The 21,720-nt window shown below is 49.9% G+C and overlaps 3 protein-coding genes across 3 annotated transcripts in view; 1 reads left to right on the top strand and 2 right to left on the bottom strand.

The window, feature by feature from the left end:
* Positions 1-159: 159 nt before the first annotated feature.
* GLOD4 (glyoxalase domain containing 4) lies at positions 160-8,248 on the bottom strand. The gene is made up of 9 exons (XM_080983202.1): positions 8,038-8,248; positions 7,093-7,142; positions 5,876-5,996; positions 4,806-4,950; positions 3,780-3,916; positions 3,021-3,107; positions 1,545-1,658; positions 479-565; positions 160-374 (listed from the first exon to the last, which is right to left on the bottom strand). Exons 1-9 carry the CDS (start codon positions 8,125-8,127, stop codon positions 309-311), a joined length of 897 nt encoding a protein of 298 aa, XP_080839328.1. The 5' UTR covers positions 8,128-8,248; the 3' UTR covers positions 160-308.
* Positions 8,249-8,366: 118 nt separating this feature from the next.
* On the top strand, positions 8,367-15,322 carry MRM3 (mitochondrial rRNA methyltransferase 3). Its single transcript, XM_080983133.1, has 4 exons — positions 8,367-9,069; positions 10,982-11,226; positions 11,943-12,110; positions 13,463-15,322. The coding sequence occupies exons 1-4, from the start codon at positions 8,756-8,758 to the stop codon at positions 14,017-14,019; spliced, it is 1,284 nt and encodes a 427-aa protein (XP_080839259.1). The 5' UTR covers positions 8,367-8,755; the 3' UTR covers positions 14,020-15,322.
* A 1,147-nt stretch (positions 15,323-16,469) lies between these two features.
* NXN (nucleoredoxin) overlaps positions 16,470-21,720 on the bottom strand; it is a 102,125-nt gene continuing 96,874 nt past the window's right edge. Inside the window, exon 8 of the mRNA XM_080983118.1 lies at positions 16,470-18,775. Within this exon, the coding sequence (XP_080839244.1) occupies positions 18,593-18,775 (183 nt within the window). The 3' untranslated portion in view covers positions 16,470-18,592. The remainder of the gene's footprint in view (positions 18,776-21,720) is intronic.

Raw genomic sequence — 21,720 nt, 5'->3', positions numbered from 1 at the left:
AAGGGGTGTGTGCATTTGAAACACTTGACAGGACAGTGACATGCAGCGGTGTTTTGCTTTGGCGAATCATCACACTTTTGCAGGCTGCATCCGTAGCAGCCAAGAGGCCTCCCCCCGCTCCATGCACACACAAGAAAGGAACAGATTCAAAAGAGGAAGGAAGGAAACTATAATTAATTTAATTAAAAGAGAAGGAGTTCCAAGCGATAGCAGCACTACTCATCCACGTGTGCAGAAAGTATGGCCGACGGCCTCCTTTCCCAGGTCCCCACAAAAGACACTGCCAACCAGACGATTCCCCACCCAGGCTAAGCGGAAGGCTTTGGGATGTTACGTTTGGCAAACCATTCGTGGCTCTTGTCGGCCGCCATTGCCTGCAGGAGAGTAGAGAAAAGCCGTGAGCCGCATCGCGGAGGAGAGAAGCTGAGCCCTTGGATCACCTTTAATTTGGAATAAACGTTGAAAGGGGGAGACTCACCTCGTCTAAGAGTTTCCCGCCGTTTGGGTCCACCTTGGAAAGCTCTCTGAAAGCCTCGTCCCCGACGAAGCAGATCTCGTGGCCGTCCTAAAGCAGGTGGAAGAGAAGGAACAGCAAAGGGGTCAACTGAAGGGAAGCGACATTTGCCACGGCGGTCGCAGTCACTACTCAAGGCAGCTGGCAATTATTTGGGGGATATACTGTCAGTTTCTTAGTACAGAAGGTATTGATCTGATGTGTAGAGGTCTTTCCTGTTCTGCTTAGTTCAAGAGTGTTCTGGAAGGTTTCTTTCTACGTGAAAGAAACAGGCAGGTGGTTTCTGGTGTTTGGGTTATTCCTTCTGGGAAGCCGAGTACAGCTGGTTTAAACTGGTTCCTTCTCCTTTCTTGTCAAGGTCCTGCTGACTATAATAGTTAGGCCAGGAGGAGCCTGGGTTCTATTTCACACTTTCTCTTTTCTCTCTGTATGTTCTGGTGTGGTGTTCTGTTCTGTGTTAAGGTTTAGCCTTATTATAAGTTATTGTTAAGTTTAAGATAAGACTGCTGTAACTGGAATTCTTATGGCCTGTGCCAATCCTGAATGTATTGGATTTGTGACCATTGTGCTCATTTGCCTTCAGTAGCAGTAAAGCTCTGCTGGATGAAATTGCCTCTGGTTTATTTTTTTGGAACTTTGCGATGTGTCAAAAATTTCCCTCCGCATGCACTACATATACAGGAACCCATAGAGATGGTAGGAGTCGGAAGTCCTACATTTGGAGGTCTACAGCTTTGTCAATTGTTGCTCCAAGAAGAGGAATTCTCCTCTCTCAGGAAGGACTCCCTCTGCTAAACAGAGGCATTCCTTCACCTCTTGCACACAAGTAGGGAATGCTGCTTCGTGGGATCAGGGATAGGGGACCCTGTGGCCCTCCAGATGCTGATGGACTACAACTCCCATCGCCCCTGACCACTGGCCCTGCTGCAACCAGGGCTGATGGGAGTTGGAGTCCAACGACACCTGGCCACAGAGCCCTCGTTCCTGACCTACATTAGAGGCATGAAAGCTGTTTTGAAGCTGCACTCACGGGATCTGCCAGGATGACCACCTGAACCGTCGCTTTCCCGGGCGTGTCCAGGCTCACGAGGGGGGTCAAGATCTTCTGTCCTTCCTTCTTCATCAAGGCTTCAATGCCGGGCAACTTGGGAGGACAAACAAAACGGGGAAGGGAAAATCAGAGTGCGAATGCATCCATTTTGAGTGAGGGAACAGAAGAGGAAGCTCGTTTCTCTTTTAGAAAATCTTTGAGCACCTTTAATGAAAGAAATCTAAAACTTGGATGCCAAATAGTTTTTGAAGAATCCCTTCCAGTTGTGTTTAAGGTGTAGTGGTTAGAGTGCCAGACTGGGAGCTGGGAGATCAGGGTTCAGATCCTCACTTGGCCACAAAGCTCCTTGGGCGACTTTGGGACAGTCCTTGTCTCTCAGCCTGACCTACCTGGCAGGGTTATTGTGGGGATAAAATGGGGAGGAGGAGTATGGACGCCACCTTGTGCTCCTTAGAGGGAGGTTGGGATCCAGACGTCCTCAAATAAATAAATAAGCCAAATGGATCCATTTACAGTAGTCAAGAACTAGCTGAATTAAGACTGTAAGAAGAGATTTAAAATAAACATTCACATTATTAGTATTAGAAAATGTGGAGAAGATAGAGAAATAATATGGTGTATTCATTGTTATTTTTATGTTTTTAAGTTTGATGTTATTGTATATGTTATTAGCAGCTTTTTCTTTTAGGAGGGAGCAAAGTGGGTGAAAGGAGAAACAAATCAGAAGTTGGGGGAAGCCCAGGAGGGGAGGGACGCATAGTAAATGTTATGAATATGAGATGTATATAATGAATGAAAAAGGGAAATGAATAAAACAAAATTTAAAAAGTCTGTAAGAAGAAGGGGCAGCGGCCCCTCTAGCCCAGCACCCTGTTCTTACAGTGGCCTCCCAGAGGCCCCTGTGGGGATTCTGCAAGTGGGACCAAGCACAAGAGAAACTCTCTCTTCTTGTGGTTTCCAGGAACTGGCATTCAGAAGCATTGGGAGGCAGTGCCCAGTCATTGTGACTAGTAAACATTGGCAGCCTTTTCCTCCATGAAATTGTCCAATCTTTTGAAGCCATACCTGCCACTGCAAGAGTGAGCACCACAGCTTCACTGGGTGCTGCGTGAAGAAGGACTTTAATGAACATATTGGTAGCCATTCATCATTTTTATTTATGAACAGGTGTCGCACGCCTTTGATATTTCCCCACTAAGCATTTATTTCAAGGTAAAGTTGCCTTTGTCTTGTTGGGAATATTAGGAACCTGAGAAGCTGCCTGACGGCATGTCCAGGCCACTGGGCCTACCTCAGTGTTCTCTACTCTGACTGGCAGGGGCTCTGCAAGATTTCGTGCAGGAGTCTCTCCCAGCCCGACCTAGAGATGCCGCCAGGAACCGAACCCGGGACCTTCCCTCTACCACTTGAGCGGCAGGCCCTTCCTGGCAAATCTTGTAAGCAATCCCCACTGACCTCTTCCTTGGGGCAGGAGAAGGCGATCCTCCCAAAGGCTGCCCCGTGGTCCACGGCTTGGCCGATGCCCTGCAACTCCAGCTTACACTGGAAGGGGGAAATAAAAGGAATGGAAATCAGACCACTGGGTTTGCAACAAAGACTGGTGCCTCAGCAGCAGCAGCAGCAACAGCAGAAGTGGGGCTTGCGAAGAGAGCGGTGGCATCCATGACATCCATTTAAAGCACATGACTTCCCCAATGGAATCCTGGGAACTGTATAGTTTGTTAACAGTGCTGGATAAGGTAAAGGGACCCCTGACCATTAGGTCCAGTCACAGACGACTCTGGGGTTGCGGCGCCCATCTCGCTTTATTGGCCGAGGGAGCCGGCGTACAGCTTCCGGGTCATGTGGCCAGCATGACTAAGCCGCTTCTGGCGAACCAGAGCAGCGCACGGAAACACTGTTTACCTTCCCGCCGGAGTGGTACCTATTTATCTACTTGCACTTTGAGGTGCTTTCGAACTGCTAGGTTGGCAGGAGCAGGGACCGAGCAACGGGAGCTCACCCCATCATAGGGATTTGAACCGCCGACCTTCCGATCGGCAAGCCCTAGGCTCTGTGGTTTAGACCACAGCGCCTGGTACCCAATGCTAGGTACTGAGAGCCATAGACGCCCAACCACTGCAGAAGCTGGAATGGTGGCCCCTGTCTCTGCCACATATACCTGGAAGATGCCCTGAGGATCCCCTCAGCTGCCTGGTGCCCCTTCAGCCTCACCTGGTTATCTCCATAGCCGAGCAGAGCCTTCTGCTTGTCTTCGTCCTTCTCGTACAGCTTCATGCCCAGGAACTTGGACCAGTAGTCCACAGATTTCTGCAGGCTGGACACGGCCAAAGTAACCTTCAGCACAGGATCTGAAAGAATGGAAGAGCTTCAGGAATGGATGGACTTTAGGCATAGGATTGAGGATTGCAAGAAATTCGGGGCTGGTGGCTGGTAGTTGCTCTCCCCAACTTTATTGTTATTCTTTATAAAAACTGGTTATATACAGGCAACGCCTCTCCCCCACCCGCATTTACGCAGGGGTTATGTTCTGGGCACCGCACGTGTCAGTGAAACTGCGTATATTTGAAACACCTTTTTTAAAGCCTGCAAAAACCCTATTCCGACCCAGTTCCACCCCCACCCAGCCGAGTTCTGCTCCTTTTTGTGACATTTTTAGGTCACTTCCTGGGGTTTGGCATGATGAGCGTATGCACAGTTGCACACATATTGAACGCACGTCAATAGGGGGTTGCCTGTACTGCTGATTCATTATTTTAAAAAATCTGAGCAGTTTGCAGCAATTGCACATAAAAACAAAAGGATGGAAGCCATATCAAATACCGTATTTTTTGCTCTGTAAGACTCACTTTTGCCCTCCTAAAAAGTAAGGGGAAATATGTGTGCATCTTATGGAGCTAATGCAGGCTGCACAGCTATCCCAGAAGCCAGAACAGCAAGAGGGATTGCTGCTTTCACTGCACAGCGATCCCTCTTGCTGTTCTGGCTTCTGAGATTCAGAATATTTTTTTTCTTCTTTTCCTCCTCCAAAAACTAGGTGCGTCTTGTGGTCTGGTGCGTCTTATAGAGCGAAAAATACGGTGATTAAAATCAGAAATCAGTTAGCAATTGTGGAAAGAGGCATTCTTGCCTGCATGAGCTTAAAGGAAAAGAATTTTTTTTCAGAAGCCTGAATCTCCACGGGCAGAAGAATCCAGTGTCATCCTAACTACAGAGTATCACATGGCACCCCCTCTTTACCTTCCTTTGATGACGTTTTGTCTTCCAGGCAGAACTTGTATCCTCCTGGGGCTTCCGTTTCGTAGACGCCTGCTGAGATCTCTTTGAGCGGCCACTGCAGCTTTTTGGCATTGCTCACAGCCTGGCTGGACACAATAGTCATCCCCTGGCATGGCAAGAAGAAGAAGAAGAAAATAACCCCAGAATCACAGCCCTGGATGACCTGGGGCCGATTGCTCTTTCTCAGCCTAACCTGCCTCACAGGGTTGTGTTTGCAATAAAATGGCAAGAGGAGGAGGGGGAAAACATGCTTACCGCCTTGAGCTCCTTGGAGTAAAAGCGGGATATAAATGTAGGAGTTGTAGCAGTATAAAAAAATAACACCCGCCTGCCACATTTGACCCCTGAAGTTTCTGAAGCTGCCCAAGCTGTTGGATAGGCTTCAGAGGTCTCACTTTCTGACTGGCCTCTGTTGACAAGACAATCTTTCTTTACAATTTTTTTCGTTTCATAAAACTTATACACTGCTTGATTGTAAAAGAAAAACCCTCAAAACACTTTACAGAAAGAATAAAATCATCAATAAGAAAAATTAACAATAATTTAAGACTTTCAAAAAGTTAAAATAAAAATCGACTAAGAACAGATTAAAATCGTCCTGGAATATTTTGATGGAGGGCATTGAGGAAGATCTTACTTAACTACAGCTCCTAGCCTCTGTGCCCATTGGACATGCTTGCTGGTGCTGATGGGACTTGTAGTTTAGCAGCATCAGGAGGGCCAAAGGTTTCCTAACACCTGCAGTACACCTAACCCTACCACAATCGAAGACTCCAAGCCTCAGAACACACAGTCCACGAAAGCTCACTGATCTAGTCCCTTTGCTATGCAAACTCCAAAGTCCCCCAACAGCAACTGCAGAGCTTTTTACCTTTTCTAGAATGAGAAATGTGGCCCACCGCACTCCCAGGGCCTACTCAGTGCTTTGTTCATTTCACCCTTCTTTTGAGCAGAAACTAAGCCTTAGCGATCCCAGAACCAACATATTTTGCAAACCTTCTCACTTATCAACCGAATGAAGCGGTGCCTACCAGGAAATCGTTGCCAAGGCGGTAATCTCCGATTCCGTAATTGTAGGTTAGCTCCGCGACGAAGTGATTGTCTTCGGGACCGTAGCCCACCATCGTTTTACTCCACTTGCCGTCATAGGGGCTAGAAACACAGCTGCCTTTTATTTGTATTGCAATAACTCGGGGGGGGGGGGAGCCTACATCTTCGTCTCCTCTGGGGAGCTTCAGCTCACTCAGATGCCAATGTAATGGCAGAGAACATGCCTTGCATGAGACGGTCCCAGGTTCAATCTCTGGGTAGGGCTGAGCAAGACTCTTGCCTGAAACTCTGGAAAGCCAGTCAGAGAGGGCAATAAAGGGCTTGATGGGCAGACATACCAGGTCAGATTGAGGCAGCTTTTTCTATTCTATTCTAGCTTCCCACCCAACGCTGCACTCATTTGAAGGGCAGCATTCTACCCAGACACCGGCACTATAAAGGTAAAGGGACCCCTGACCATTAGGTCCAGTCGTGGCCGACTCTGGGGTTGTGGCGCTCATCTCGCTTTCTTGGCCGGGGGAGCCGGCGTACAGCTTCCGGGTCATGTGGCCAGCAGGACTAAGCCGCTTCTGGCGAACCAGAGCAGCACACGGAAACACCGTTTACCTTCCCGCCGGAGCGGTACCTATTTATCTACTTGCACTTTGACGTGCTTTCGAACTGCTAGGTTGGCAGGAGCGGGGACCGAGCAACGGGAGCTCACCCCATTACGGGGATTCAAACCGCCGACATTCTGATCGGCAAGTCCTAGGCTTTGTGGTTTAACCTACAGCGCCACTCGCGTCCTAGCGTCCTAAGGCATTCTACCCAGACACCGGCACTATACACAGGTAGAATTGTTGCGCCCGTCCCATGATGTCACAGAAGGTCAGACAATGGGAAGCGAGGGAGCATTTATATCGCGGGCACTATTGGCAGAAGAAGCTTGCGTTGCCAGGCAACAGCACCTGCCTCAGAGCTCTCCACCCCTTTGGGGCTACCACCTCCGAACACTCTTGAGGAGGCCTAGGCAAACTCGGCCCTCCAGATGTTTTGGGACTACAACTCCCATCATCCCTGACCACTGGTTCTGATATCTAGGGATGATGGGAGTTGTAGTCCCAAAACATCTGGAGGGCCGAGTTTGCCTAGGCCTCCTCAAGAGTGTTGAGGGAAATGTCCGCTTTGATGAGAAGCAACCAAAATGAAGACAACGTACCCGTTACAAGTGGCCTTGCAGCCTTCTTCAAATTCTTCATGCCTTAGAACCTGTTTGTTTAAGAAAAATAAGTTAACATTCAGGAACGAACAAGAAGGCTTTTGACACTTTTGACGTGCATGGTTTGGGGTCACTTTATTTTTAAAATTGTTTTTAATATTGTATTTTAACTCAAGGCACCCGCCCTGTGGAACGCCCTCCCTTCAGATGTCAAGGAAATAAGCAGCTATCCTATCTTTTAAAAGACATCTGAAGGTAGCCCTGTTTAGGGAAGTTTTTAATATTTAATGCTGTATTGTTTTTAACAGTTGGGAGCCGCCCAGAGTGGCTGGGGAAACTCAGCCAGATGGGAGGGGCATAAATAAATTAATAATAATAATAATAATATTTATAATATAATAATAATAATAATAATAATAATAATAATTCCAAAGTGATCTTAAACGCAACATGTGACTATACAGATAGAGTCACATGTTGCGTTTAAGATCACTTTGGAATAATAATAATAATTTATTATTATTATTAAATAATAATAATTTATTATTTATGCCCCGCCCATCTGGCTGAGTTTCCCCAGATAGATATACAGATATATACAGATAGATATACAGAGACACACACAGATTTTTTCCTGACGTTTGTTACTTGTATAAAATCAATGCATTCCTGAAAAACTAAGTGCGCCGCACTGCGGCGTAATCAGGAGCGACAAACGTTCACGAAAGCAAACGCCGCCTCTGTAGGAAAGATTGGGCCAAAGAGGCCGCCGTAATTAAGTGGCCGCTCTAGGGGAAGACGCTCAAAAACCAAACCAACTCGTTCCCGCGTGGCTTGGGACCCTAGGGCACCCGTAGCCGTGACGTCACCCCTGCCACAAAAAGCCCTCCCCGCAAACTGCCAAGGCCATTTCCTAACCGCCCACCGTCTCGCGCCCCCACTTACGCGCATGCCCAGTACATCCCGGTAGAAGCGCGCGGTCTCGGCTCGGTCGCCCACTTTGAACACGAAATGCAGCGCCCGCCGAGCCTTCATATTCAGGGGCCTTGTCTTTCTTCCCAAACTCCACCTCAGGCGCAAAGCCGCCCACACAGAAGTGCTTCGCGAGCAAGCGCGGTCGCCTGATTCAGGGGGGTGGGGTTCGTTTTGTAATTATCCTCTCCCCTTTCTGGCGCGTGGAAATGACGTCACGACACGCCGCCTAAACCTGAGGCAACTTTTAAAATGAATTATAGAAGCCTTCAAAAATAAGTTTTATCTTTTTCAAGAGCGCTGTCGCCTCAAATCAGACAGCGCTCTTGAAAAAGATAAAACTTATTTTTGAAGGCTTCGATAATTCATATTTTTCCACGAACGTTGAGTGGCGTCTCTATAACTTTATACATCTATGGTGAACACCATGTCGGGTGCGTCTTAAAAGTGTGAGCCTAGCAATCGCAACAATAACTCTACCATGCCATATCTCTACAAGGGACTGTCAGCCAATGGCCGCTTCCGAATGTCCCCCGGAAGTTGCGGGCAAATGTTTTTACACCCCTCTTCCATCTCTATGGCTTTTTAGGGCCGGTATATAAAAAAAGGGACGCTGTTGCTATTAATAACGGAGATCTCGCGATAGTCTGAGAAGGGGAAATCCCGCTCGACGCCCGCGCCAGGAACCAATATGGCGGCCTTCATGAGGGGAGCGCGAGCCCCCTTCTTGCTGCTCAGGCCGGCCTTGGGCAGCGCGGCCGGGCGGCGAGGGGTCCGCGCGCTGAAGAGGAGCCCCGTCCGCGTGCTGCCCTCCGTCGCGGAGACGCGGGAGGAGCAGCGACGGGTCGTCCCCGGCCCCCCTCAGCCCAAGGCCGGCCCTTCGAAGAAGCCTCGAGAGAGCAAGGCCCCAAAGGCAGCGGCCGCGAAGGAGGAAAAGAAGGTGCCGGAACGCAAAGAAGCGGAACTTTGCTTCGAGAAGGCGCAATCCGGAGACAAGAGACTTAGGCAAGGCCGTGCGCGCGCGCAAGGCATTCTGGGGGTTGGTGTTTGGCACGGGCGGAGGCCGGGAAGCGACGAATGGGAAAGGGACTACAACTCCCACCAGGGCAGGCGAGAAAGGCCGCGCGCAAGGGCTTCTGGGAGTTGCAGTTATGGGTGGATGGGACACAGAAGGATGGAAATGTTTGTTGTATTTGTTGTATTTAAACCCCACCCTTCCTCCAAGGAGCAGGGTTCTTTCCCCATTTTATTCCCACACGAACCCTGTGAGGTTGATTGGGCTGAGAGAGCACGACTGCTTCACGGCTGAGAGGATTTGAACTCTGGACTGCCAGTGCCTAATCCACCACTCCAGCCGCTGCAGCACACTGGTTTAATATAATACTAATATTATTTAAAATGAATAAGAAGCGATTTTAAACTACCTGGGGAAAAAGTGACAAATGTATACTAAAAGATAAGGCAGTCTTCTCTGTCTGCTGATTCGCAGCCTCGAGTATTTGCAGTGTGAAAGAAAAAACAGAAGGGAAGGGTAAAGGTAAAGGTCCAGTCGTGGCTGACTCTGGGGTTGCGATGCTCATCTCGCTTTATGGGCCGAGGGAGCCGGCGTACAGCTTCCGGGTCATGTGGCCAGCATGACTAAACCGCTTCTGGCGAACCAGAGCAGCGCACGGAAATGCTGTTTACCTTCCCGCTGGAGCGGTACCTATTTATCTACTTGCACTTTGACGTGCTTTCGAACTGCTAGGTTGGCAGAATCTGGGACTGAACAACGGGAGCTCACCCCGTCGTGGGGATTCGAACCACCGACCTTCTGATCGGCAAGTCCTAGGCTCTGTGGTTTAACCCACAGCGCCACCCGTGTCCCTTAGAAGGGAAGGGTAGAGGAAAGCAAATGAGCTGGGTTACTTGCCCCCTTGCAATGATGCTTTCTGGCAAGCAAGGCAGTGCAACTTCCCAATGTCCCTAAGTCCACATGGCTTTCATTTAGTCAGTCTTCCATGTGGCTCTGGAAGCAGGGTAAGGTTTGCTTCCCTCCCTCACCATGGATACACAGTCTCTCTAGTTTGTTTGTTTTTTTTGGCGAAAAAAGGCTGCAGAAGGATGTGACAGAGATTGGATGGGTTGATATAGAAAGCTGCCTTATAGCAAGTCAGAGCAACCCATCCATCTAGCTCAGATTTGTCTGCACTGCCCAGCAGTGGCTTTCCATGACTTCAGGAAGGCAACACTCCCAGGAGACGCCAGGGATTGAACCTGGAGCCTTGTGAATGAAACGCTGAGGCTGTACAGTGGAGCTACAACCATTCTCCTGGTATTGTAAATGGAAACAGTTGTGCACATTTTGGATTTGTTTCTGTTGGAAGAACCACCTCTGGTCTTCAAATAAAAACATCTTGAAGGTCCCAGGCCACAGAGAGGTTAGGCTGGCCTCAACTAGAGCCAGGGCTATTTCGGCTGTGGCTCCGATCTGGTGGAACGCTCTGTCACAAGAGACTAGGGCCCTGCGGGACTTGACATCTTTCCGCAGGGCCTGCAAGACAGAGCTGTTCCACCAGGCCTTTGGCCAAGGCACAGCCTGACCCCCTCCTTCGGCAATCTTCGCGGAGCTCTGGCCCAATGGTTGCCATTGGTTTGATTTGAGTTAATTTTATAATGAATGATTTTAGAATGTTGTGTTGTGTTGTGTTGTGTTGTACTGTTTTATTGTTGTTAGCCGCCCTGAGCCTGGCTTCGGCTGGGGAGGGCGGGATATAAATAAAATTTATTATTATTATTATTATTATTATTGAGCAAGCCAATGTGCTCTATCGCTTTTGGTAGTTGTCATCCTTTGGGGCCACAGATAACATTTGTCAGCCAGGCTGGGGAAGAGGGGGGAAAAGCTTGTGGGCTTGACGGATCTGTTTCTCTGCAGCAAAGTGGTGACGCTTGCCAAGTCCAGGTCGTTTCGCGAGAGACACGGGAAGATCCTGCTGGAGGGCAGGCGACTCATCACCGACGCGCTGGCAGCTGGCGCCGTTCCCCAGACACTCTTCTTCAGCGCCATAGAGCATTTGAAGGAGCTGCCAGTGGACAAGCTGAAAGGCGCCAGCCTTGTCAAGGTGAAGTTTGAAGATCTCAAGACCTGGTCTGATGTCATCACATCTCAAGGTGTGATTGGTAAGTTCATCAGGAACTGCCTTATACACAGGCAGACCATTGGTCCCTCTGAGCTCAGTAACGTCCACACTGGCTGGCAGCAGCTCTGCAGGGTCTCAGACAAGAGGATATTCCCAGCCCAAGCTGGAAGTGCTGGAAATTAAACCAGGGAGAGGCTGATACAGTGGTACCTCGGGTTACATACTCTTCAGGTTACAGACGCTTCAGGTTACAGACTCTGCTAACCCAGAAATAGTACCTCGGGTTAAGAACTTTGCTTCAGGATGAGAACAGAAATCGTGTGGCAGCGGCGCAGCAGCAGTGGGAGGCCCCATTAGCTAAAGTGGTGCTTCAGGTTAAGAACAGTTTCAGGTTAAGAACAGACCTCTGCAACGAATTAAATACATAACCAGAGGTATCACTGTACTTTGTCTCGGAGTCACAGCTCTTTTCCTGAAATTAAAACAAGATTCTAGTCCTTATGAGGGGCTGGTTTAAAGAGGAACATGGGAAGCTGCCTTATACTGAGTCAGACTGTATTGACCCTTCTAGCTCAGTAGTGTCTACACTGACTGGAAGTGGCACTCCAGAATTTCAGGCACTCATGGAGTGTGTGAAGCAGGGCCAGTAGGGAGTGTGGCCTGGGGAGAGGCTTTGGGAGAGTCTCGAGGGACCCATTTGAGGCTGTGGGTCCACCCTTGTTCTAAAGGAATCTTCCCTGACTGCATTTCCTCCAGGAATCTTCTCCAGACCAGACCACGCCAAAATGGCATACCCAGAAGTCCAGCGAGAACATGCGCTGCCCCTCTCTCTGATCTGTGACAACATCCGCGACCCAGGGAACATGGGCACCCTCCTGAGATCAGCAGCTGGAGCAGGCTGCAGCAGGTTGCTGCTTCTAAAAGGTGGGGAGCGTCACTCTATGGATAGATCAGAGCTGGGTTCCAATTCCGCTTCTGCTCCTTGGGCAGGACCTGTTTGCGGTCTTCCCAGAGGCAGCTGGTTGGTCCCACAAGAGGCAGTGACTGCCACCAACCTGGACAGCTTTAAGAGAGGATGAGGCAGAAACTGCAACATGCCTTTGAATAATAGTTGCTGGAAGGAGCGTCTCCACCTCCATCGTTCTACCCGGACACTGAGGTCCAGCACCGAGGGCCTTCTGGCGGTTCCCTCACTGCGAGAAGCCAAGTTACAGGGAACCAGGCAGAGGGCCTTCTCGGTAGTGGCGCCCTCCCTGTGGAACGCCCTCCCACCAGATGTCAAAGAGAACAACAACTACCAGACTTTTAGAAGACATCTGAAGGCAGCCCTGTTTAGGGAAGCTTTTAATGTTTGATGTATCATAGTATTTTAATATTCTTTTGGAAGCCGCCCAGAGTGGCTGGGGAAACCCAGCCAGATGGGCGGGGTATAAATAATAAATTATTATTATTATTATATTATTAAATTGCAGATGGGGAGAGAACTCAGAAATATTACCTGTCCCTGGCTCTCAGGCTTCTTTCTCTTTCTCTGCATTCTGTGGCCTGATGGGAATTAATTGTCCCAAACTTGAAGGCATCAGGCTGGGAAAGGTTTATATAGAATAGAACCTGATGGGTTTGGGGTGGTTTGGCTCCAAGGAGATAAGACTGATGAGTAACTGAGTTTTCTTCATCAACATGCCTGTTGCCATTAACCCTTTAGCAAAGCAGCTTTTGTTATGACACATTTCCAAACCTATGGCTGTAAGATATGCAGGGCCTCTCCAAAGCTGACCTGACTCAGGGACTTGATAAGGCTTCAGATATGCAAAAGGGGCAGGCTTTGCTTCTGGAAAGCTTCCTCCTTTAATCTTTTAAAGAGATCTGTAGAATTGGGATTGCGACCACTTTCATCAAATGAGAATCCACCCCCTCCCCAAAGGAAGTTTACTTTTCTATCTATATTTTTGAAGCATTTGTTAAATTAAAAAACAAGAAGACATGCCTTTGGAAACGCCGTTTACCTTCCCGCCAGAGCAGTACCTATTTATATACTTGCACTTTGATGTGCTTTCGAACTGCTAGGTTGGCAGGAGCAGGGACCGAGCAACGGGAGCTCACCCCGTCGCGGGGATTCGAACCGCCGACCTTCTGATCCGCAAGTCCTAGGCTCTGCGGTTTAACCCACAGCGCCACCCGCATCCCACCCCTATTGTCCTTGCAGCGTGTCATTCTCCACAAGACTGCGCCAGACTCTTCTAACATTTCTCCTTCTCCCTCTCCCCGTACTCCAGGCTGCGTCGACGCCTGGGAGCCCAAAGTCCTCCGGGCAGGGATGGGAGCTCACTTCCGCCTCTCCATCCTTTCCGACCTGGACTGGGGGGTCCTGCCAAGCTACCTCCTCCCCGACAGCTGTGTACATGTGGCCGACTGCTCCCAGGCACAGGCCGCACCGGCAGTGGCAGAGAACGCCGCCAGCCATGGCTGGGTCTCCCGGCCCTACAACCTGAAGGCGAAGCCAGCTCTGCAGGATTGGGACCGTGATTTGGATGGCAGCGAAGACGAGAGGCAAGAATCGGGCTGGCTGGAAGTCCAGCCTTACTCTGAACCCTGGATGGAGGGTCCCGCAACGGCGGTGGTGATCGGTGGGGAGACCCACGGCGTGAGCACGGAAGCCAGGCAGCTGGCCCAGAGCACTGGGGGGAAGCGGCTGGTCATCCCGGTGGTCCCTGGTGTGGACAGCTTGAACTGTGCCATGGCTGCCAGCATCCTCCTCTTCGAAGGAAAGAGGCAGATGAAGCTGTCAGAGGCGGGGAGAAACCCCGTTTCCGGGATCCGGCAGAACTGTTGAGGAAGAGATGCCAGAGTCTTGCCTGTGGGTGTGTTCAGAGAAACAAACATTGCCCTTTGGTTTTGGCCCCTCCATCTTGGAGAGGCCCTTCTCTCTGACTTGGTGGGACCGCACTCTCAGTGCAGCCCTGTTGCCGAAGACAATGGAAGTGAACAGGAAGGGAGGGGGCAAGTGTCTCTTAAGAGACTGTAGTTTACAAAAGGCTGTTTGCCAAGAATGGCTCTCCGGGGGAGACAGGTGTGATTGCAAGAAAGCCCAGCAGAAACATTCAACCCCATTTTTTACACTTTTTCTGCTTCAGTCGGTTGTTTTCCCACATTGCATCACTGGGGCTTATGGGGGCATATGTACGTGGCATGTCTGTGCATTTGAATTCCTTCCACCCCTGCTAGGAAAACACAAAAAACACAGGTCCCTGCATCTAGAAAACCAGCACTTCAGGGGGAAATGTTTGGATCTTGAGGTTCTAGCTAACTCCAAGCAGGGATACTTTGATAGGAAAAACAACAACTATAGAGGGACATTCCAGAATAGGACCCTGCCCCAAGCGCACATACCTGGCTGGCTAAAGTGGTACAATCCAGACTCTCAGATCTTGCATGCATTTTGAATTCTGAAACTCAGAGATAACAAAGAAAGCATTGCCTTGGGCTTGGAGGCCCTCACCCTGTGAAGCTGGCACAAAATCAATGTAGCCAAGCGCCCCAGGGCTGTGGCATCTGCCAGCATGTACTTTTTAAAAAGTCAGCTTCATCCCCACCCCATCTTTTTTTTTCTCCTCCCTTTTCTGGCAGCGAAGGTGCATTGCTGGGTGCGTGACTCAGCCTCTGGCACAGCTTCTAGGGTGACCTCACCAGGTCCTCTCTGATCCCTTGCCAAGGGCACGGCGCAGCTTGTCGCCTCTGGCGAGCGACCTCAAGCTGCCACAAGCTCCCTTGCCGTAGTCCCTCCTCACAATGCAATGTGTTTGTTCAGGCCTTTTTCCGGTTGGTGTCTCTCCTGCTGAATGACCCTTCCTGGCTGAGCCTGTAAACTCCTGATTTTTTGGGGGGGGGGGGGGAATCTCCATCTATTTCCTTCCTAGCCCTCCCAATCTCCTCTTTTGTCCAAATCAGATGCTCAGGTTTCTTACCCAGATAGCATTTTAGTGCATTAAGCCAATAAGTTAAAAGACAAATCTGCCAAACGGTCATCCTGGTTAAAGATCAAGCTTTTAAATCTCTTTCTGCTGGGAAAAGAGATCTTCCCATTGTTTATGTGGAGACCAGAGTTGTACAGAATAAATTCTGGATTTGCTCCCCTCTCTCTTTGTTGAGTGTATTTCTAATAAGCCACGGAGGCTTCTCCTCATTTCAGATTGCCAGCAAGGTTTAAACGTTCTGTTAAAGCCAGTTTGGACCGACAGGTGGCTGCTCTGCTCTGCTCTGCCCACCCTTAATGGAAGCCTGAATGCTGCCATCTGCCAGAAATGTCTTTTAAATGTTTCCCCTCTTTTTGAACCTCCAGCTCTGACCTTTGCCACTCTGGCTCCTCCAAAAGGAGCTTTTGGAAAATTATTAGTACCATATACTGTACGTGTGTTTCTCAAACTGCTAAGATTCTTTTTCACCAGAAGGTGGCAGAACACTCACAGAAGCACTTGATGGCAAAAGGGTGGGGACTCTACATGGAGTAGTTAGCATTGCCAGATTTCTTTAACCTGCTTTACTCCTGGACAGGATCGGTGCACCTGCGATGCCCCTGGTCAAAGGCTGGTCTCCTATCAGCTCTGGGCAATTTGGTCAAATGGTCAGGGATGAGAGCAGCACTCCTCCAAGATCCGGAAGGCCAGAGCTGCCATCGCCCCCTGCTCTGGATGTTGTTGGACTTCAATTCCCATCAGCCACGGGGTGGCTAAGGATCATAGAGTTGGGGTTCCAGCTAGAGGGCCACAGAGTCCCTTCCCCCACCCTTGCTCTAGGCAGTGGCAAATTCAGCTTCGCCACCCCATCCTGGTTTGCATCCTGCAGAAAGAGGGCCGTCTGGAGGAGGCAGGACTTTCTAGCTATTGGACCTGTGGCCTAAAGCATCACTCTACTTGTTCAAGGCCTTTTTATAAACTCCAGGCTCCTGGGTATTATCTACAAGCAGAGGTCCTGGAAACAAGGTCTCTTGCATATGATAATTTAACGGGGTGAGCAAATCAGAAGCCCCTGCGAATGGCTGTGGGATTCAACTCCCAGCAGCCCCAGCCAAGGATCATGGGACTTGTAGTCCAGCAACATCTGGAGTAATACAACAAATCACCTCCATGTTGCAAGAAAACATGGAGGGGGGCGGATCTGTCCTGAGGCCCCTTGCCATGAGTTTCTCTCAAGAGGTTTCTCCCACGCTATCCTGCCCAAACACGTCCCCACATTCTAGCAACCTGCCTCTGCAGCCTTGACAGCAAAACCACACTCTGGGCAAGCTGACGTTACTAGAACGGGTTTTATTACAAAGTTCCAGTCACCATGTACAAGTCTGTTTGTTTTTTACAACGTCCAACTTTGCCAGGGGGAGAGAGAGAGAGAGAGAGAGAGAGAGAGAGAGACGATGGGGTTGGGGAGAGAGGATCTGGCTGCGCTATCCCAACGTAATCCCAACCCAATCCACCTTGCTTGCCAAAACGGCTAAAAACATCACCGTCACCTCTACTGAGAATTGCTCAAGCTTTTATCAGCTGCATGTTTAGGGGGGAATGTATTTAACATGGGATTAAGGAAGAAAAAAAGGCGAGGGAGGAGAAAAATACCTAAGAGAGTCCTGGGTTTTATTTCAAAGTCAGTGGAAGAAAGCACTCTGCAGAAAGTTGGTTGCAAAGCAGGAGGTGGAATTCAACAATTCAGAGCAACTGGAAAGTTCCCTACTTGCTAGTGGCCTGAAGGTTAGGATGGAAGCTACAGACCCCTCTCACAACCAGGGAGCTCGTTTTACTGGGGTCCCTGACCAGGCAGAAGCTTCTGGTTACACTTGAACAAATGTGACTTAAAAGTTTTGCATATCTTTAAGCCACACAACACAGTAGGGTGGGGAAGTTGGGGTGGAGTCATGTGTGCTCCTCTCCTTACTCTGAGCCCTTGAAAGTTTGGGCAAATGGCGGACTACACCTCAGGCGACACCCCACTTAACTGAGCCAGTCTTGACTCGTTTGAATTTCTGAGGGGCAGCAAAATGGTGCTAATTTTAGCAAAAACAGGCCACTACCAAAACACCCCACCAACCCACGGTTGAAAGTTTTAAGCAGTGGGTGAACAACCTTCTACTCGATTTAGAATTGCGCCTGGTCATTCCTAAAAGAAGTCAAATTGCTGATTTTCAAAGCTAGGCTAAAAAATGCAAGAATACCTCCTCCTCCCCGGGGCAAAAGCTAGCGCAAGAGGATGCAAACATTTCCCAAGGCCTCTAATTTGTCCTCCTACACCGCCCATCTCAATTTATACGGTCCAGTGGCAGCACCAGCAAGATCTCACACAGAGACCCCACGGGCACATCCCATGACTCCCCATGTGCTTTAAGCCCTGCATGGCAGATATGGGGCTCGAGGAAATCTCATTATCCCAGGGCTCCCGAGTCTTTAATATTGACCTTTCAGGTGGCTTGGCAACTACAGGCTCCCAAGATGCAACTGTTGTGTACAAATTGCCAAAGAGAGAAAGGCATGGACAACTGGATTACGATCCAAGTTGTATGAAGATTCAAGGGGAAGAGAGAGAAAATTCGATTCGATTCGCAATACAGGTGAGCATTAAATGCTTTTGCATTTTGAACCCGGAGCATTCCAGCAAACCTGGAGAGGTGACCCTCACCTAGGAAACCTGATGCTGTTTCCCTGCTGAAAGACACCCTAAGGGAGTGCAGCTGGAAGAAGATACAGAGTATTTGTTAGAGGATCCTAGCTTCACTCCCCTACCCCTCAAAAGAACATAGCCAGGAGGGCAGTGGCCTGCTCTGCAAGCTTTTATTTTTCTTCAGCCTCGAAAGGCAAACAGTTTTGATGGGTTAACTACCCTACCCTTCCCCCAAAATATTACATATGCCGGATTTAGGTGTGGGTGCTTGTATGTCACTTGTCATCTTGGAAAGGTGGAAAAACTGGGCTTTGATCAAGGATCTGGTTACTGCTGTGTTTGGACAGGTTACATGAGTGACCAGTAGAGATTTTTTTAAAAATAAAAAAACAGAATGCAGCCACAGCTCTGGCTGGGACCGTGGGAAATCCATCACTTCTTCACCTGGGCTCTTGGGAAACCTCCCACTTCCCACCTCCCCTCACAACCCCGAAAACTATAAGCCAAGCCTCTTCTGACCAGCGCCTCCCAGCTGAAATGCAGCACCTTTTAAAAAGAGTTTGGTTAAGGAGGGGAAATCAAGAAGAGAGAAACTTGCTGTGTTTGGAAAAAACAAGGCACCACAAGAACGTCAAGAGTTAACGTTGTGCACAGAGCTGGAGAGAGGGAAAAAATCCTGCAATTTTTTAAATAAGGTCCAAGCTGGGAGTGGGGGCAGGAAAAAAGAGGCCCCCTCCCCTTTTCAACCCTGCCTCTGCTTCTCTTCAGATGGGCTCCGGTTTAAGCTTGTCCATTAGAAAGTCATTCACAAAAGCTTCCACGATGTCGGGTGTGATCTCCTCGACGTCCTTGACGTACTTGGCACGGGCAGACATGTCCAGGATGGTGAGAAGAGGAGCAGCCTCCGGGAGGTTGGTGTAGTCCCGAAGGGAGTCGGTCATGTCATCCTGCAAAAGATGGACGAGAGAGATCCGTTATCCCAAAATCTAAGAGGCAGGAACACCGGAAGTTACCTTATCCCCTTGCTCCCTCTAAATTCAGTATTGCTTGCGCTGACTGGCACCCGCTCTCTAGACAGGGGATATTTCCAGCCCTAGCTGGAGATGCCCTTTGGGGAGTGAGTCTGGGACCTTCTGCCTGCAAAGGGGAAGAAGAGGCTGTAGCTCAGCAGCAGAGAGCCCCTGCTTTGCATGCAGAACGTCCCAGGTTCAATCCCCAGTAGGATCTCTAGGCAAGGCTAGGGGAGACCCTTTGACCCAAACCCTGGACAGCCCCTGCCCGTCAGAAAAGGCAATTCTGGGCTAGGTGGAGTAGCAGCAGCTCCCTGTGTCCCCCCTAAAAGATTCCAGTCCTCGTGGTTCTGAACAAAGGGACGCTTTAGGAAGGAGTATGGGAAACCACCTTATACAGACTGAAAACAATGGGCCATTTAGCTCACTGTTGTCTACACTGACTGGCAGCAGCTCTGCAAGGTTTCAGGCAGTAGTCATTGCAATCCGCAATCCACTGTTATTCAGGGGCAGTGTGCCTTTGAAAGCGGGGGGGGGGGGGCACAGCCATTGCAGCTAGGAACTCCAGACTGAGGGGCCTTTGATCCGATTGCAAACCCTTTTCGGTGCGGGACATTAAAAAATACCCCAAAACAACCCCACACATTTTTTTGCTTATGTGTAAAGCATCTCAGGAACTGCTGGTACCGTGTAAAATAAATATGATCATCAACTAGGCAGGAGGGTCTTGTGTTCATTGCGGCCTGGTGTGGGGGGGGGGAGGAGAAAAAAGAAGCTGCCCTTTGTCTGTACTTGCAGCACCCTCTCACCCTGCCTGTCAGTCAAGCCACAATGAAAACCCGGGGGGGGGGCAGTACAAAGGGGGGGGTCTGCGGCATAGTGCCCCTGCCTCTCCTCTCTGCTTAGAAAGGGTGAAAGCCAGGCCAAAGGTTAAGGCCTCTTCCCATTTTCTCTCTCTCTCTCTCTCTCTCTCTCTCTCTCTCTCTCTCTCTCTCTCACACACACACACACACACACACAGCTGACTGAAGCCAGTAAGAGTTCCCCTATCTATTTTGGCTCTGTTATCACCCAGACGGGGGAAAGGCTGTGAACAGAGAGCGCTGCAAATTGTGGTTAGGTTAAGTGGAGTGACAGGTTGCTCTTTAGCAGCTTGAGAAGATCCACTTGCATTTTTTTTTTAAAAAAAGCAAGCCAAGGATCTAGTCCTCATGGCTGAATTCGAAAAGGAAAAAAGGACAGGCTTAGAACGGTGCAGGAGACAGAATCACAGGAGGGGACCCAAAGGTTAATCCAGTGCAACCCCCTGCAATGCAGGAATCGCAGCTGAAGAATCCCTGACAGACGGCCAGCCAACCTGTTTAAAAACCTCCAAGGAAGGAGTGTCCACCGCCTTCCAAGCGAATCCGCTCCACTGTCGAATGGCAGAAAGCTCTTCCTAATTTTTAGTCACAATCTCTTTCGCCGTAATGCGAATCCATCCCAAACTCCCTCATAAGGCTTGGTTAGAGATACCTGAAGGCATCCACACGCGCAAAAGAGGTGTGCCCAGGCACCCGCACAGAACAGGCGGCCTGAACATCGATATCCCGGGCAGATCAGCCCACCCTGCCTGATAAAGGTGGAGTGCCAAAGAAATGGGCAATAAAAACCTTAATAAAGAAGGAGATGGATGCGAAGGATCTGTTTGTGTGTAACGTCTGTGTGTTGCTGAAGGCAGTCTTTGCTTTGTTTGGGTCTTGGCACAGTGACTGCAGCTAGCGTGGGCTGAGACAGGATTCTGAGCCATGAAGGCCCTGGTGAGATTTATTCCTCTTTTCCCCTGGTTTTCTGGCAGGAGATGCAGGCAGACGCGACAGCCACGATTAAAAGAAAAGCAAAACACACTTCCTCAGTGCCAGCAGCACAAACTCTCTCTGCTTTTCACCCCCAGCCCTGTCTGCAATATGGCCACTGTTTACCTTTGGGGGATGTTGTTGAGGGCTAACCTAGGCACATGGAGGGCTTAGACTCTCCTACGTATTAACTGCATCAATAGCCCACCTTTCCAACAAGTACAAGGCAGCATACAGCTTCTCGTTTTACCCCACGACACCCCTGGAAGGTGGGCTAGGCCAAGGGAAAGTGTGAACTTCATGGCTGAGTGGGGATTTGAAGCCGGATCTCCCTGATGCTACTCTCTGAGCCCAGAGATGGCGACCCCAGGGCCTTCCAGAGAGCCCCAGGCTCCAACTTCCATCATCCCAGACCGGCATGCTAGCTGCTGGGGCTGCTGGGAGCTGGATTCCAATGTCCCTTGGCAGGTTCATCAGCTAACCATCACGACACAATGGATCTTGAACTGCTCCTCTGCTAAATAGGCAAATATTATTTATTACTCGTCCACTCTTATCCAACCCTGAGCGCTCCCCTTTTTCTTCGACCGCAGCTCTCCCCCACCACCCACCTCCCTCCATCTTGGTCTGCCTCTCTGCCTCAACAAAATGGCGGGTGCCCATCCCTCCACGCCCAAAATCCCATCAATGTCTGGAGCACGCAGGCGCGGCAACAGGGGGGATGGGGGGAAACGCAGGAACTGTCAACCAAGTCCAGGGGTGCTCAGGGACGCTGCCCCTTCCCCAGTATTGTCTGCAACCAATCGTCCTCAGACCGACCCAACGGTGCTGGCCGCATTATAGAGGATGGAAGCCGCATCTTGGAGAGGCTTTCTGGACGAAGGGGGCGAGGAGGCATTGTTGCCAGATGCCGGGATCAGAGTTCTCCGAAATCTCCGATTCCCCCTCTCCGACCAGCTCGGAGGGCCTCAAAAAAAGGCTTGACATTTGTTCCGTCTTCCACAAAGGACCCTCCGTGCCCCAAGAAGCCCCCCGGGGTCGCCGTGT

The sequence above is a fragment of the Podarcis pityusensis genome (assembly GCF_964106645.2).
Source record: "Podarcis pityusensis genome assembly, chromosome: 15".
Lineage (NCBI taxonomy): Eukaryota > Metazoa > Chordata > Lepidosauria > Squamata > Lacertidae > Podarcis > Podarcis pityusensis.
The sequence above is the reverse complement of the archived record's forward strand: the minus strand, read 5'-3'. Positions and strand labels throughout refer to the sequence as shown.

Excerpts from the sequence above, each read along its gene's own strand:
- GLOD4 (XM_080983202.1), bottom strand. The coding sequence starts at position 8,127 with ATGAAGGCTCGGCGGGCGCTGCATTTCGTGTTCAAAGTGGGCGACCGA. Across the intron at positions 3,108-3,779 it reads TCGGCTATGGAGATAACCAG|TGTAAGCTGGAGTTGCAGGG; the intron begins GTGAGGCTGAAG and ends TCCCCCTTCCAG. Across the intron at positions 1,659-3,020 it reads TCTCCTGCCCCAAGGAAGAG|TTGCCCGGCATTGAAGCCTT; the intron begins GTCAGTGGGGAT and ends TGTCCTCCCAAG.
- MRM3 (XM_080983133.1), top strand. The coding sequence starts at position 8,756 with ATGGCGGCCTTCATGAGGGGAGCGCGAGCCCCCTTCTTGCTGCTCAGG. Across the intron at positions 9,070-10,981 it reads TCCGGAGACAAGAGACTTAG|CAAAGTGGTGACGCTTGCCA; the intron begins GCAAGGCCGTGC and ends GTTTCTCTGCAG. Across the intron at positions 11,227-11,942 it reads CACATCTCAAGGTGTGATTG|GAATCTTCTCCAGACCAGAC; the intron begins GTAAGTTCATCA and ends CATTTCCTCCAG.